Source organism: Bufo bufo, chromosome 6 (genome assembly GCF_905171765.1).
Source record: "Bufo bufo chromosome 6, aBufBuf1.1, whole genome shotgun sequence".
Classification (NCBI taxonomy): domain Eukaryota; kingdom Metazoa; phylum Chordata; class Amphibia; order Anura; family Bufonidae; genus Bufo; species Bufo bufo.
Window position 1 is genome coordinate 115135754 of NC_053394.1, and position 18114 is coordinate 115153867.

At 43.1% G+C, this 18114-nt stretch overlaps 1 protein-coding gene across 1 annotated transcript in view; it reads right to left on the bottom strand.

Annotated features, from left to right (window-relative positions):
- Positions 1-18114, bottom strand: part of LOC121005564 (cadherin-like protein 26) — a 93863-nt gene that overhangs the window by 51800 nt on the left and 23949 nt on the right. The window contains exons 2-4 of the mRNA XM_040438340.1: positions 8692-8841; positions 8002-8146; positions 4539-4705 (exon numbers count right to left, since the gene is read on the bottom strand). Of these exons, the coding sequence (XP_040294274.1) occupies positions 4539-4705; positions 8002-8146; positions 8692-8841 (462 nt within the window). The remainder of the gene's footprint in view (positions 1-4538; positions 4706-8001; positions 8147-8691; positions 8842-18114) is intronic.

The following is an 18114-nucleotide window of genomic DNA, read 5'->3' on the forward strand; positions in this document are numbered from 1 at the left end:
TAATTTCCCATTAAAAGTGCCCTGTCTGACCCAGGAAGAAGTACAGCGGCATCTTAAAAAGATTACAATAGACAAATCGCCAGGACCAGATGGTATACACCTCCGTATCCTAAGATAATAAAGTAATGTCATAGCCGAACCCTTATTTCTGATATTTAAGGACTCTATACTGACAGGGAGAGTTCCACAGGATTGGCCCATAGCAAATGTGGTGCCAATATTCGAAAAAGGTCCAAAAACAGAGCCTGGAAACTATACGCCGGTAAGTTTAACATCTGTCGTGGGTAAACTGTTTAAAGGTTTTCTAAGAGATGCTATGTTGGAGTACCTCAATGAAAATAAGCAAATAACACAATATCAGCATGGCTTCATGAGGGATCGGTCATATCAAATTAATTTAATCAGATGCTATGAAGAGGTAAGTTCTAGACTTGACAGCTGCGAATCAATGGATGTCGTATATCTGGACTTCTCCAAAGCATTTGACACTGTACCACATAAAAGGTTAGTATATAAAATGAGAATGCTCGGTGTGGGAGAAAATATCTGTATGTGCGTAAGTAACTGGCTCAGTGATAGAAAACAGAGGTTGGTTATTAACGGTACACCAGGGCCGGTTTTAGACAAAATGTGGCCCTGGGCAAAATCTAAAGTGGGGCCCAAAATCTTGCAATAATGTGCTAAAAACACAGTCTGACGTCCAACACCCGACACCCCCGCCGATCAGTTGTTTGAGCAGATGCCGCGTGCTGTCCACTGCTGCTGTCCCATAGACATACAGCAGTGAGCAGGAAGAGAGAATGGAGATGGCACGTGCGCACAGAGCACACCGTCTCCTCAATCAACTGATCGGCAGGGGTGCCGGGTGCCCCTACAGTACCCTAACCATAATGCTCCCAGTGGCTCTAATGTCCCCCTCTAGTGCTCACCACTAGTTCCAATAAATAATGCTCCCCCCATAGTGCCAGTATATATATATATAATGTACCCCGTAGTGTCAGTATGGTTCTGGCCGTCCCCCTGAACAAGACCAATCTCCTGGGCTTATTCCTGTCTCAGGGATATCCTTAACTCTCACAACCAGCCATAGGGCAGGGAAACCTGGAAAGTCTCTCCCTATTATGAGTTTATAGTGGAGATTTGTGTCAACTTCCACTTCGTGGATCCACCTGCCGGCCACCGTGGTTAGAGACACCAGCGCGGTGGGGTTGTCTTTAAAGTCTCCATGAATGCACATCACCCTAACTTCGGCCAGTATATTCAGCGGACCATACCAGGGTAGCCCTTACCAGGGTCACCAAGCTCCCTGGGTCCAGCAGCACCTCTAATTGAGTGACTCCCACTTCCACCTGGCACAAGTGGTCTAGAACCTCTGGGGTACCTGTGGCACACAGTTTCCTAGCATATAGCGATTGTAGGTAACCACAATTAGTGTCCGTGGGCTCAACCCGATGAGGACACTTAGCCCTGTGGCCAGGTTCCTAATACTGCCAGCAGATTAACTGGGTCCGACCCATAGGGGGAACCTTCCGGGGGGGGGGGTTTCATTGGCTCATAACGGTGGGCCTGGGGTGGGTAGTTCTGGAGTTTGCCTGTCCTCCTCCCAAAAGAACCCCCTTTGAGATTCTTGGTGACCTCATAGAGTTCCACCATGTCCACCATTTCCAGGGCATTTCCAGGAGATACCTGGCCGATCCAGTGCTGGAGAGGGGGTGGCAGCGCCCTCCAGAATATGTCAGTCAATAGTCTATCCAGCATAGCTGTGGGACTCAGCACATCAGGCTGTAGCCACTTTTGCAAAAGGTGGAGTAAGTCATAATACTGGGGTCTCACAGGCTCAGCCAGCTTAAACCCCCACTGATGTACCCGCTGGGCCCAGACATTCACCCCTGTCTTGTCAAAATCTCACCCTTTACTTTTTGGTAGTCGTCCGCTTGATCGTCCGACAAGTCGAAATACACTAGCTGGGAATCGGATGCCAGGAATGGAGCGACGACCTCAGCCCACTGGTCTCGGGGTACCTTCTCCCTGATGGCCACTTTCTCGTACATCACCAAGTAGGTTTCGATGTCGTCTGCAGGTGTCATCTTAGGGATCGCTGCACGGACTGCTTTCCGGGCATCGTGGATGCTTGGGGTTGCATGCTTGGTGTTGCTCCTGCTGTCTGCAAAGCCAATACTTGTTGTAGCAGCAACTGGTTGGTCTCTTGCTGCTGCCTATTAGCCTCCCGTTGGTGCAGGTTGGTCTCTCGCTGCTGCAAATTAACATCCATGAGGGCCTTCACAACAGCCTCCATTTTGTCGTGGGGCACGGGTTTAAATATAGCTGGTTTGATGTACGACATACAACTGTGCCCAAAAATGCAAACCCAAACATATATCGGTGTTCTATGCAGCCTCACTGCTCTTGCCCGCATCCTCTACCAATTGTGGGGATTTGCTCTGGTAGTTAGGACTAGCGGATGCAGTATAGAGGCAAAGTACACAGTTCTATAATCAAACAGCGGTGTTTATTCACACATTGGTGTATAGCAAAATGCAGATAAGGTGTATCACAAAACGCAGGTGGCTTGGTGTTTGTTGACACACAAGGAAAGTCCATAAACAATAAGTCACCTTTTCCCCTGGGTGTTAGTTCACACCCTGTTAGCAGTTCAGCCTCATCAAGTCCATAGGCGTCCTGTTTGCCTTTAGAGGGGCCTGAGTCCTCCAGCCTGGCTCAAACTTCAAATCCCAGCACAGCCCTCAGTTCACAGCACACAGACTCCTGAGCTCAACTGTCAAAACGAGGTAAATCCACACACCTGGCAGTGCTGGCTGGTTTTTATGCCTGCCAAAATCCGGCCTGGAACATGGGGAGTAGTCACCCTCCCAGCACTTTGACTACTCCCAGTAAGAGCCGTGCCGGATCAGCTATGACAGCCATGCTAAATCTCAAGGTGTCAATTAGCAATAGCTGCTGCTGACACAAAATACAGAGGCCAGGAACCTCGGTGACACATACCTTCCATCCACGATGATTCCTGGTACCTTCTTACAATACTAAATAGTAAAACACTGGATAACACTGACATGGAAAAGGACCTAGGAATTTTAGTGCGCAGCAAACTAAGCTGTAAAAAACAGTGCCAGCTGCCAAGGCCAATAAGATAATGGGGTGCATCAAAAGGAGCATAGATGCCTGTGATGAGAACATAGTCCTGCCACTTTACAAATTACTAGTCAGAACACACATGGAGTACTGAGACAGACATAGCAGAGCTGGACAGGTTACATAGGAGGGCAACTAAAGTAATAACTGGAATGGGGGACTACAGTACCCTGAAAGATTATCAACATTAGGGTTATTCACTTTAGAAAAAAGAAGACTGAGGGGAGATCTAATTACTATGTATAAAAATATATGGGGTCAGTACAGATATCTCTCCCATTATCTATTTATCCACATGACTGTAACTGTGACGAGGGGACATCCTCTGCGTCTGGAGGAAAGAAGGTTTGTACACAAACATAGAAGAGGATTCTTTACGGTAAGAGCAGTGAGACTATGGAACTCTCTGCCTGAGGAGGTGGTGATGGTGAGTTCACTAAAAGAGTTCAAGATGGGCCTGGATGTATTTCTGGAGTGTAATGATATTACAGGCTATAGCTACTAGAGAGGGGTCGTTCATCCAGGGAGTTATTCTGATTGCCTGTTTGGAGTCGGGAATGAATTTTTTTCCCCTTAAGTGGGGAAAATTGGCTTCTTCCTCACAGTTGTTTTTTTTTTTTGCCTTCCTCTAGATCAACTTGCAGGATGACAGGCCAAACTGGATGGACAAATGTCTTTTTTCGGCCTTATATACTATGTTACTATGTAAAACATGTGTAGAAAATGGTAATTGAGATGGGCCTGCCTGCCCTTCCCCGCCCACACCACACCTACTTTTTTAGACTTGGCGTGAGCAAGGAAAAGTCACAGATTGCGGTGCAAAGAACTTTTGCGCCACAATCAGCTCCAGAAATACACTTAATTTAGGTGTATTTCTGTTTGATAAATGACCCCCCTTAGTTCTTACATATTCTCTTATAGTAACTGTAGAAAGTCATAAAATCTCTCGGCATTAGTTGGCTGTGCATTAACCCTTTCCACAGTGCAGTTCAAATACAGTGCAAATGAACAGGATATATTGCACTAAACATGTAAATACAGTTCAACAATATAAAACATTATAAGTGTAAACATAAAGGCATAAATCATAGTGCAAGTTAACTCTTTGAAGTGCAATAAAGTAAGGAGTTGATGGTTTTGCATAGTTGCAACTTGCCTTACACCATAGTACCCTTGCTCCAGGTCACTAGACAGACACTTTTTTCTAATATCATACAAGCCTTTAAGAACCAGCTGACAAACAGTTGTTCGACAAACCTCCAAAAGTGACTTACCAGCTCTCTTTGCTAACTGCAACACTTCGCTAACTGCACATATTCATACTACTAATACTATGCATTACCCAAGTACAACAAGGACATTATTGGTCACATTATCTGGTTGTCTACCTCATAATTTAGGCATCCCTTGAAGGAGATGAAACCTTTCTCTTTGTCAATAGTGAACTCGACATTGGGATCAGTGGGCGTTTGGGACATCAGGTAATAGCTGACTATAGAGTTTGGGGTGTTTTCTTCGTCGTTGTCATAGGCCAGCATTGTGAAAATTGTATAACCTGAAATACAGAGAGATTCCTTTGTCACACATGGAACTATACATGTCCTCCACCCCTAAACCAACAAACCGATAAGCTCGTCAGTGTCATAATTATTACTGGCTCCTCTTTCATATACAAGTGTGAAATTTCCCATCCAGTCTATGCTCAGAAAAGAATATTATACTGGTCATCAATGGTTTTGGGAAGTGAAAGGTATTTTCATACATAAAGGGAGACTGGTTACATTTACGAGCCCTCCATGGTTGCATTACATTTGCATCTGTTATAGCAGATTTACATCACCATATACTTGTATAAAAAGTTTTTAAATAAAGAGTTCATATTTTTATTAATATCTTATTATTATTTTTACTTCATACTGTTTATTATGTCAACCATATCCAAGCAACAAAAATAAAAACCATAGCAGTTTCCCTACAGAAAGAGCACCACACCTGCCCATGGGTTGTGTCTGGTATAACAGCTCAGCTCCACTTAAAGGGGCTATCCCCTGAGATATAAAACAGAATATAACAATCTCTTTGTATCTAAGCTAGAACCTTTCCTGTAGATCACATGGGTCTAGATATCTCGACATATATTGCTCCAGTTGCTCTAATTTATTGCAAGCTGGAAGCTCAGGGGATGTGTCCTTTCTCAGGGGGCATGTTCTTTCTGCTGCAGCTTTCTCCTTATCACAGCTCAGGGTGTATGTCCTTTCTCAGGAGCCATGTGCTTTCTGCTACAGGTCTCTACCTATCACAGCTTAGGAGGGTGTCCTTTCTCAGGGGGTGTGTTCTTTCTGCTGCAGCTTTCTCCTTATCACAGCTCAGGGTGTATGTCCTTTATCAGGAGCCATGTGCTTTCAGCTACAGGTCTCTACCTATCACAGCTCAGGAGGGTGTCCTTTCTCAGGGGGTGTGTTCTTTCTGCTGCAGCTTTCTCCTTATCGCAGCTCAGGTTGTATGTCCTTTCTCAGGAGCCATGTGCTTTCTGCTACAGCTCTATACCTATCACAGCTTGGGAGGGTGTCCTTTCTGCTGCAGCTTTCTCCTTATCAGAGCTCAGGGTGTATGTCCTTTCTCAGGAGCCATGTGCTTTCTGCTACAGGTCTCTACCTATCACAGTTTAGGAGGGTGTCCTTTCTCAGGGGGGGTGTCCTTTCTGCTGTAGCTTTCTCCTTATCACAGCTCAGGGTGTATGTCCTTTCTCAGGAGCCATGTGCTTTTTGCTACAGGTCTCTACCTATCACAGCTCGGGAGGGTGTCCTTTCTCAGGGGGTGTGTTCTTTCTGCTGCAGCTCTCTTCCTGTTACTGTCACAGCTTCTAACAGTAGTACAGCTGGTGGAATACATGGGTGCAGTGTTGGGGTCTGAATCCTAATATTTATTGTGGAGCTAATTTTTACACAGCTTTTTATACTTACTGTGACTTATTTATGTATAGTCTGTTCTCCTTGATATAATAAATGTGATTCTCACTTGAACATGGCACTCACTTTGTGGATTGTGTGTCCTACCAGTTACATGTATTTTAACTATTAAATGGGTGAGTAAAGATGAAACAATTTTAGGCTGAGTTCACACGGGCGTTACGGGAAAAGGTGCGGGTGCGTTGCGGGAACATGCGCAATTTTTCCGCGCGAGTGCAAAACATTGTAATGCGTTTTGCACGCGCGTGAGAAAAATCAGCATGTTTGTACTGCAGACCGGCTTATCAGAAGGAGAGACTGAGCATCACCTGTGTAGTGGTGAGATGTATCTGTCAAAACTGATCCTATTTTAAATAGACTTCATTTTTACAGTAATATCCGCACGCTCCTAGTCGTCGTACTCTATTGCTTTTTTATGTCTCCCTGATCATGGGAGTGTTTTGTGACTTTTTCTGAGCTGTATGTGAGCCATGTATTTTCTTTTGATTTTACGATCACTACGCTGAGCCTTTGCCATTTTGACTATTCTTCGATCCATTCGAACAGATAGATAATAATGTCTTCCACGTCTTTCAGGTTTTGGTTGCTACTTCAAGGTAATTGAGATCATTAGAGCTGTTCAGTCTATAATTTGCTGCACTCCTCTATATATCTTTCCTCTCCAATCAACTTTTTAATCAAAAGTACTGTATTTTTCAGGAAAAATTATATTATGTCTTATAAAGCGAATACTAATGAGCACTTCCGTTATGAAAGTGCTTATTAGTATGCAGGAGGAGCGGTCAGTATAGTGCTGTCAATGCTGGCTGTACTCATCACACCCTGGTCTTCTTCTGGGCACTGCACTGTGTCCTGACTGCATACAGTATAGCATCAGGATGTAGTGCACATAGGCGTGTACTATGACCTGATGATGGGCAATGTCAGGTCACCGTCCGAAGTAGGAGAGGTAAGTTTAATTATTTATGTCTGATATGAGGTCTGATGAGCTGGGCGTCTGATTGATGGGGTCTGATCTGAGGTCTGATAAAGTTTGGATTTTTAGTTGGGGGTCTGATGAAGATTGGGGGTCTGATTTGCTGAAAAATATATATTTTTTCTGATTTTCCTCCTCTAAAACTAAGGTATGTCTTATAATCAGGTGTGTCTTATAAAGCAAAAAATATGGTATGTTCTTTATCAGAATAATGTCTGGAATTACTAATTTTCCCCAGTATTTCAGAAGGAAATGCACTATAACTAAAATGTGCAACATGTGCCAGCCTCCTACCTTAAATAATGACCAAAATTGACACCTGCTATTCCACAGAATGAATGACTTCACCAATTTAACTCCTCACTGCTATTATTTTGAGCGTGCCCCTTTCAATTAATGATGCAATTTCTAAGGAGAGGCATCCATGTCCTAATTGTTGGGTCTGGGTTTTCTTCTATTGCTCTACTACACTTACAAGTAAATGATTTGCTATGTAGAAATATCAGTTCTACCAAAAACAGTGCTTTATCAGATTATTGATGTTGGACTGCTGTTTTGTGAACACTGCTGCACATACTATTTTTCAAAGAACCTATTTTTATAGAAATAAAGGTTCCATTAGAAAGCACAACTGGAGTATCAACTGCTATTTTTTCATAGAAAGGTTGGAAAATGTACGCCATACACACCCCTGATATGACAAATTGCTATTAAGTAAATTATAAAAAAAATGTTTTGAATCAGCAGGTAAGCAGCAGCCTGGGCCTGACGGGCATGCTTTATTATCCTAACATCACATAGTAATTTGTGCCTAGTTGTGCAATTAGTAACAAGCAGAATGGAGCGAATGAGCTGACCTGACAGCAGCAAGCAGATGGCACAGAGACTTGTCTCTCCATACCGTACCTTGCACAGCGCTTTCATTAACTGATATGTAATAAGTCTTGTTTTTAAATTCAGGGGCATTATCATTGATGTCCAAGATCTTCAGATGAATCCCGAGTTTTGTATCCACTTTCATAGTAGATTTGTTGATTGCATTAAATTTCATCTGCACATGGCACAAACAAACAGGAAAAAAAAAGTTGCTGAGAACTTTAGCAGTTGGTGGTATTAAAGAAAAACTCAGCAGTGGTGAGGTACAGAATAACAGAGCATCTGCTAACAACTAGCGAGCATATGGTCCATGGAACATTCTGGGCAATTATCTATTGGAAAGGTGAGAGTTTTAACTGGGGTGCTAAAAATGATTTCAATCAGCACACAATTTTCTACAGAAAAACAGAAAAGATGATATAGATAGGAGATAAATGATAGATGGATAGATAGATAGATAGATAGATAGATAGATAGATAGATAGATAGATAGATAGATAGATAGACTCACCTGTGCCCATTGTCACGTTTCAACTCCAACATGGAGCATAAAAAAACTTTAAAAAAAACTTTATATACTTTATATATAAAGGCAGAGAGTGAGATAGCTCACTCGTGTGCCTGAAATGCCAGGTAAAGGTAGTAGGAGGACTTGTTCTTGCAGTTTAGCACGATAGAGTGTAGTCTCCCTTACCAAATGCTGATACTTGTCCTACTTACTTGGAATAAACGTTTTTTTTCAAAGTCTAATTTCTGGTGGACATAAATGGATCCAGTATCTTCATTTATATGAAAAAGTCCTTTGGGATCTTCATCTATTCCTTCGCCCTGCAGTTTATACATGAGTCGTGACCCTGCTTCCAAGTTTACCTGCCAGATTTAAAGAAAGACAAAACATTGTCATTAATCTATTCTTGCCCTGATGCCATGCGACACTCCGATACACCCTCTGGGCAACAATGCCTATTAGCTAAAATCCAAGTGATGTGTTCATTATGTTATCATTCATAAATATGCAAAACCATAATGAAATCAGTAGGATCAGAAATATGTTATAGAATAGCAATCCAGTCTTCCAGGGCATGCTGAGATTTGTAATATTGCATCAGATGGGTAGAAGCAGGTAGGAGTCCACTATATACCAATATGCTTGTATATTAAGTATATTAGACCATTTTCTCCAGCCCCAAATACTCTGCCTTGTAGTATATTACTTTTTTAAATGAAAGGATTGTAGGAAGTCACATATGTGCAGGATGGATGAATCTCAGTGGATGTAAGAAAAAGGAAAGGGGTATTGTGTTTTTGTGATATTGACGACCTATCCTTCAGGATAGGTCATCAATGACAAAGTTGGTGGGGGTCTGACTTTCGGCACCCCCGCTCATTGGCTGCAGCACTAGTGCAAGAGCTGTGTCCTCTTCTATGTTGATCTACATGCTGTCTACATTGTAGAGGAGGTGTAGGGTAATTACAGCTTCATGTCCCATTCACTTTAATTGTATGTGCGGCTGTAATTACAGTGCACCACCACTACACTGTAGATGGCGTGCAAGTATACATTGCAATTGTTTTATTTGTATTTTAATATTATGCCTTGATACGCTGTGTACTCCAGCAAATGAGGCATGGTTGGCAGGAACAGGGCTAACCACCCTGTTCCTCCCCTCTAGCTAGGAGTGAGCTAGTTCCTGAGAGATGGTGGACGAAATGCCAGAGCTCCTACTCCAAGGAACCTTAACGAGTGTTCCTGTGAGACTTTCACTCCAGGAAGATTGTCGGAGTCAAGAATACTGCTTTCAAAAATCTTCAGTGTGCTTAGACTGCTGAGTGATCAGCAAAACCACTGTTTTAAAGACCCTGCTGTGGGTCAGGGACTATGGCTCAGACACCCATCACTTAGACCGTTTCCAGGAAGTCAAACTCTAGGCCTGTATCACACCGTGGATACCTATATCCACAAGTGCCTGAAGTGCTATTTAATTGCTTCCTAATCAGCCTCCATACCTCATTCTTTTATACGTTTATTTCTGGCCTGCTTCTTCAAACCACCTTTCCAATGCAATAATCCCTAGGGAGCAATGACCTGAGGGAGTACACTGTGAAACAGCATTTGATCAGGGCTTATACCACTCCCATCCTCTGCACAGGCTCCTCAGGATCTCTCTGTACTGGCACCAGAAACTATACAGTATATAGAGAGAGAAGCAGTTCTGTACACTGTGTAGTGGCAATGTGAGGAAACTGCAGCTCAGCTTCCCATCTATGGTTATCTGAAAGAAATTAATTAAATGGATGAGCGGCTGGTCAGAAATGCTCCATCCATTTCAGAGGGGCCCCAGAGGGTATGAGGACACCATTCTAGTGATTGTGGGGGGTCCCAGCGGTAGGACCCCCACCGATCGAATAGTTATCCCCTATGTTGTAGATAGGGGATAACTTTTTATAACCAGAATACCCCAATGTCAACTGTACAATCACTGAACTATCCAGAGAGTCCAATATTCAATAACTTATCTATCATCTGTTATTGTATCAAAGATGTGGATGAAATCCAGATAAGTGATATCCTCAGCACCACTTTAGTCCAGTGGTGGATTTTGAGCATTTTAGGCCACTGATCCCCACATGTGGCACGTGGCCATCCAGAGTGCCGAAAAATTTGTTATATATTGCAGTAACGTTAGAGTTTTTTGTGTAACTTGGAGAAAACCTGTAACAAAACTGCAATGGGCAGTGGTCTCTAGGTAGAGTGTATGGGGTCTGTTGGGGGATCCGTTCATCAGTTTTAAATTTATCTAGTGTGGGGATTCGCTCTGATAGACAGGATAAGCGGACGCAGTATAGAGGCACAAGCAAGTTAAATAAAAAAGTTCAGGGTTTATTCAAACATTAGCAAGTTCACAAAACAAAAAGTCACTTATAAGCAAAAAGTCACGTTGCAGTATTGGTGTTAGTTCACACCAGGCGGGCTGTTCTACCACAAAAAGTCCATCAGCAGGCTTTAGTCGGCCTGTTTCCCCGGGTCTCAGCCATCCACCCCGGCACAAGCCTCAGATCCCAACACAGAGACATCTCTGCTGAACCCAGCTGCCTATTTAAGGACAGCCAGGTGCTGTCAAAACCCGGACCGACACTTAAACTCACCTGGCTGGACACCAGCCTAGCCGTACATGCTGGGAGGAAAATACCTGCCTTGCCAGACAAAACCCCTCACTGTGTCACACTAGGTATAGACTAATTCAAACCAAGGTATTTATTAGTAGAGATGTCGCGAATTTCCGCAAATGTTCGCGAACGGGCTAACCGGGCGAACCGCCATAGACTTCGATAGACAGGCGAATTTTAAAATCCACAGGGACTCTTTCTCGCCACAATAGTGATGGAAAAGTTGTTTCAAGGGGACTAACACCTGGACTGTGCCATGCCGGAGGGGGATCCATGGCAAAACTCCCATGGAAAATTACGTAGTTGACGCAGAGTGTGGTAAGTTAAATTCGCAATGCGATTAATATAACCTGTATTAATTTCATTGCGATTACAACTTAGAGCTGGGTTCCTAATGGTTGTATTGCTAGAATATAACGAAGATTGAGAATATAGTGCTATATTCGTCAATTCTAGCAATACAACCATTAGGAACTCAGATCTAAGTTGTAATCGCAATGCGATTAATACAGCTTATATTAATCGCATTGCGATTACAACTTAGATCTGAGTTCCTAATGGTTGTATTGCTAGAATTGATGAATATAACGAATATAGTGCTATATTCTCAATCTTCGTTATATTCTAGCAATACAACCATTAGGAACCCAGCTCTAAGTTGAATTCACAATGCGATTAATATAACCTGTATTAATCGCATTGCGATTACAACTTAGTCAAATTTGTGACACTGCAGCTTCCGAATGAATCTAAAATGGATGCTGTCCAGGAGGTGGGAGGGTCTGGGAGGGAGGGTATGATGCTGATTGGCTGGAATGTGTCTGCTGACTGTGAGGTGCAGGGTCAAAGTTTACACAATGATGATGAATAGGGGGCGGACCAAACATCGCATATGTTCGCCCGCCGCGGCGAACACGAACAAGCGATGTTCGCCGGGAACTATTCGCCGGCGAATAGTTCGGGACATCTCTATTTATTAGTGAAAGAAAGAAGATGGCACCTGTTAGTCACAAAGTTTATAGCAGACCTGCCACCTCTCTTGACAAGTCTATTATAGTAAAGTGAGTGTCGGTATTCCACAAAATATATATAAAAAGTCTCAGTGTAGCTCAGGACCTAACTGACAATTGAGTGTTGCCATTCACCTCATAGGATAAGTCCCTACAGTCTGATAATGTAAGTAATTATTGGATGCAACCAATAAAAGCGCACCCTAAGGGTATGTTCACACAGCGCCTTCTGCCGTGCAACTTTGGTGCAGGCACCTGCACAAAAATTTCTTCGGTGATCATTCATTTCAATGGGAGGAGGCTCTGAGGATTGCGGAGCGGAGGCTTAAAGCTGTGGCCGTACCTAGAAGGGACATGCCTGTTCTCGGCACGGCTGCGGATTTCAGTCGCAACTCCACTATCCTCAGCTTTGCCTCCCATTGAAATGAATGGGAGGAAGAAAGGATGTGGCAGACAGTGGGATTTTGGCAAAATTTCGGGTCTGCTGTCCGTGCTAAAATGTTGTTGTAAAACCTGCAGTGTTAACTAACCATTAGGAGGAGATTTATCAAAACTGGTGCAAAGTGGTCCATAAGTAATGCTCCAGAGTGGCAGATCACATGCTCCAATCACATGGTACATCACCGCGGTGATGGACCATGTCATTGGAGCATGTGATCTGACGTCACCAAAGGTCCTTTAGCCCATAGTTCATCTTTTTAAAGAACTGAAGACCGGGAGAACTACGCGAACAAGAGGAGAAGGTGAGTTAATTTTTTTTATTTTTTAACCCTCAATTGATCACCTACTATGCATTCTGTATTCAGAATGCTATTATTTTCCCTTATAACCATGTTATAAGGGAAAATAATAACATCTACACAACACCGAACCCAAACCTGAACTTCTGTGAAGAAGTTCGGGTCTGGGTACCACAGTCGGTTTTTTATCACGCGCGTGCAAAACACATTGCACACGCGCGATAAAAACTGAACATCGGAACGCAATCGCAGGCAAAACTGTCTGCAATTGCATTCCTACTCGCGCGGGTTTGCCGCAACACACCGGGACGCATCCGGAACTAATCCGGACACGCTCGTGTGAACCCAGCCTAAGGGTTCTTTGGATGGCACAGAAATAAGGCAGGGCAGAGGCATATGAATTCTTGCAGCAAACAAGATTTATTCACAGAACATGACCACTGCAGGTAATCATTTGTCTCAGCTGTAGACCAATGAAGAAGGTGACTGGCTGCAGCGGTCACATAAGATATCTAGTCATGTCACTGCTACTGTCTGTAAACAAACAGTGGCAGGAGTGCTGAACGAATGCTGCAGAGAATGGCACAGAGAATGACAAGATTTTTAATTATCTCAAACAATGCCTTTAAACCATGAGGGCCAAACAAATAACTGAGGGTAGGTCCACCCTTTCTCCGTTCCCAATCAGTGATATACTATTACATCAGACAGTGCTAATAGTTAACACTCTGTGCCATAATATTACATAATGACAATGCTGCAGGCACAAGAGCTGTACCTGTGCCATCACTTGCAGGTGCCAGCTGTCTCTCAATGCTGGTACTGGACATAGCTCTTATTGTAGTATACGGGAGTTGTAATACCCGTTACTACCAAAGGTCACTTGGTGTGCTGTCGTCCCTCCTTAATATTGGGGAGTTGTTGTATGTCAGTTTTATAAAATGTAATGTAATGTGTGTATTTCCCTGTCACTGAAACTTGCATGCACAGGCCTGCTAGGGGTGTAATTACAACTTCTAGTCCATAGAGGGAGCTAGGGAGCCCTAGTTTATATAAGGCCAGTCAGGGAAGTGCAAGGCAGACGGAGTCTAGTGTCTGTAATCTACAGTTGGAGTTTAGACAATGTCTGAGACAAGTCCAGGCCTGAAGCCTGCTGTTCAGGAGAAGATTCCCTCCTGAATACCCATATGCAGAAGCAGGAACATCTTAGCCTAAGGGCCTGAGGAACCATTCAGAAGCTAGGAGAGACTGAGGCAAAGATCAGAGGAGCCAGAGGTACTGAGAGAAACAGAGGAGGTACTTATTTAAGCCATAATCAAGGATATAAAGCCAGACTTAGGTTAATGGGCCTTGGTGAAGAATTGCTACATTCCAGGATCAGACAGAGTTAGAGTGCAAGCTCCTTTGCTGCAAATCCTGTGTTCAACACTCTGTAATTACCCTGCTGTACTGAATTGCCTGCATCGACCGAATTGCAAAATCGACTGTATGCTGAGGAACTGCGTTTCCAATATTGTCTCTGCCTGCAAACTACTAAAGTTGAAGTTCTGTTTTAACACCACGTTTCCTCAAATTATTCCTGCATCCGCAAACGGCGTGCCACCGTTTACTTGGCACTGGCGTCACGAACTATTCCTACCTATACCTGCCCTTGCAGAGAGTCAGCTGTACCAGGTTAGTGTATATTGCACTACTACACTCAGAAACACCTACTACGCACAACTTGAGTACACTGCATTATCCCGGCAGTTTAACCCCTCGGATACAGCAGTTTATAGGGACCACAGCATCTGAGGGTTAGACAGAGGGAGCTCCCTCTGTCCTTGATTGGCACCCCACAAATGCAAATGTAGGGTGTTGAATAGTTGGCATGGCATCAGGGCCTTGTAAAGGTTCCCAGACCTGCCATGTCCTGGCCAATAACAGTCTTCCTCTGGCAAGATGTCACAGACTGCCAGTTGGAATGACTATGTAATGTAATACAGAATTATTACACTGTATAGTAAAATCAATCAAAAGATTGCAGGTTCAAGTCCCCTAAGGGGACTAAAGAAAAGTAAACATTAACTAAAAGTGTTAAAAAAATTATCAAAAGGTCACACTTATGCCAGAATGGTACCGTAACAATAATATCTAGAGATTGTCCTACGAAACATGAGCCTTGACACAGCTCCATTGACAGAAAAGTAAAAAAGTCATGATCAGAATATGGCAACACAAAGCTACTGTATCCGTTTTTTTTTTTTTTTTTTTAAAGAAGAGCTTACATTTTACATAGTAAAACATAACAAAAACCATATAAATTAGTAATTTCCACAATCGTGCTGACACACAGAATAAAGTAAAAGTGATCTTTATCTCTCAGACTCAGGTGATTACATTTTACATAGAAACTGAATTCATAATATACATGCAGTTTTTGTGGCAGAAAAGCCAGCAGATTTCACCCTCTCCATTGCAAAAGTTGAAATCTACAAGAGAAATCTGCTTTATAAATTCACATGCTACAGATTTCAAATCCGCAGTGCCGCCCCTTTTCCGCTGTATTTTACACATTCAGAATTTCTCATCCACTTTGCTGGTACTGTACAAAGCTGCAGATGTGCCATGCAATGTCAAACCCACAGCTATTCAGTGAAGTGTGAACCCAGCCTCAAGCCACCTGCGCATGTCCGTTCCGCCCAAAAAATGGAACATGTCATATTCTTGTCCATTTTGCAGACGAGGACAGGCATTGTTACAATGGATCTGAAAAACAAAACAGATGCACTATGGATGTCACACGTATGTCATCCATATTTCTTTGCGGATCCGTGTTTTGCAGACCGCAAAATACATACGTTCATGTGCATGTAGCCTAATGCAGTATCAGCAAAGTGAATGAGATTAAACAATTTTCATGTACACTTTCATGAACCTGCTATGCGGATTTAGAAATTAGCAGTATGTTAATTATGAAGTCCACATTTAGTGATCTGTAATAAAGAAAAAAGAAAAAAATTAAAAATTAAAAAGTAATATAAAAATAATACTTAAAGGGCTTCTGTCAGCCCACTAAGCCGCGGCCGTACCTATCTTCAATCGGCGCAGGCGCACTGAGAGGCGGCCACTCACTCGGCCGCTTCATCCTCAATGCGCCTGCGCCGGGTGTAGATGTGACGTCATCGGCGCAGGTGCATTGAGGATGAAGCGGCCGAGTGAGTGGCCGCCTCTCAGTGCGCCTGCGCCGATTGAAGATAGGTACGGCCGCGGCTCAGGCGCCAGATATTGAATGAAAACAGGCAGGGCCAGCGGAGAAAGATCCCGTCCGCTGGCCCTGTCAATCAACAAGCGGAGGGGGCGTCATTACCATCGGAGGATGCGGCTGCTACCAGCAAGTAGCCGCCCTACTTGCTGGTAGCAAGGTAATTTACATATTATAAAAATAGGGTTTTAGCAAATTCTACTGAACCAAAATTATTATTTTACTTATGTATGGATAAATCGCAGTGTAGGGGTTATTATTAAGCAAAAAAAAACAAAACGGTTTAGTGGGCTGACAGAAGCCCTTTAAGAATCAATTAAGAATTTTTAAGATTTTTATGTTTTTATTTATATTTTTTTTATATATATTTGTTATTTTCCTAATCAGTGTTGTCTTCTATTGTATTGTGTATTAAATGGCATTGTTCTACCCAGCAGTGTTAAGGAAAATTCTATTTTACGTATGCTTTACTTTTGCTATTTCTGTAGTGATTAATGTGGTAATAGCACCATCTAGCGGTGTTAAATTGTATTGCACCTTGTTTTTCTTGTTTCAAAGACTGCTGTATTGTTTGTGGTGCAAAGCATTGTGGGAGTGCAAAGCATCCTGGGAAAAAGAAGTCTCCAGGACACAGTACAAAAGCTGTCCTCTTGCATATATTCTTTTTAAACTCCACCATCCTGGTAAAATCATATCTGGTGAGAGATCTATCTTTGTTTCAGGGACATTATGTTATGCAGAGCTGTTCAGCTAGTTTCATTGTTACTCAGGGAAGTTGTCATAGCTGTTAGATGTTAGATATGTAGTCTTATGTTAGACGGCCATTTTACCATGTGCTTCAGTGTTATGCAAATGTTAAAGTACATGCTATGCTATATACTTATTCATGTTATTTGTATTCTTTTAGTTTTACCAATCAATTGATCAATCATCAAATACTCCTATTTTGCCAATAAACAAGTTAGACTACAAAGAACTGTCCTCTTATTTGGAAGACAGGAATGGTTTATGCTGAATGTCAGATTGCACACTGTGTGAACGTGTATGAAGACAGAACAGTAAAACAGATGCTAGTAACCAGCGATAGTGAATCTGACTATACGGAGCAGCCATCAGCCAAGCGGTCCTGCGTACAAGATTGCAGCAGCTACCATACAGTCACAAGAAGTAAGAGTGTAGACCCCAGCAAGTGCAGCATCACCTAGACCACGCTGAAGTCCATTTCTACATAGACTGCACAAAGACATTAAACAGCCAGCAAAAGGCACACAATGTCCGCTAGCCGGCATCATCATACAGGACCAGATCACAGTTCCTCAAGCAGGACGGTATGCGACAAATCGATGCCAGCCACAGCTACCGCCCTACAGAACAGAAGTTGCAACCTTCCCTTCGACTTAAAAGGGACAACCTTCACATTACAACTATATTATACAGACTTCACTAAGCCAGGAACCCATAAAAGGTATGGTGATACACCACACATGCAGCATAACAGCAACACACCGGGTAGTATTGGCGCTAACAAGGCTGCTATAGACTTCGCTTAGTTCTTAGTTCCCCTGCTCTGCATCAACCCTGCCCTGTCCCTGCAGATCATTAACCTCTGCATTGCCAGTCCATGTGTTAACCCCTTCACTGCCTGACCCCTGCTACTGCTGCCCTGTTAACCCCTACCATACCAGGTGTTAACCCTTTCTTGGGTTACCCCTTGCCCGGCCTTTCCCAGAACCCTGTGTTCCTTGGCCTGCAGGTATTAACCCCTGCAGTGCCACAATTGTCTGATTAACCCCCTTGCAAACCCGTAGGGACAGTGAGTAGCCAAGCGGGTGGGTTACCAATAATTGTGTGTATGTATGTGTATTATTGTAATGTATAGATAGTGTGTGGGGTGGAATGGTAATTGTGTGTAGTGTAGTTAGGTTTGTATTGTGTTTATTGTAGTACTGTTTCTATACTGCGGTGTGTACGTCTATATGTA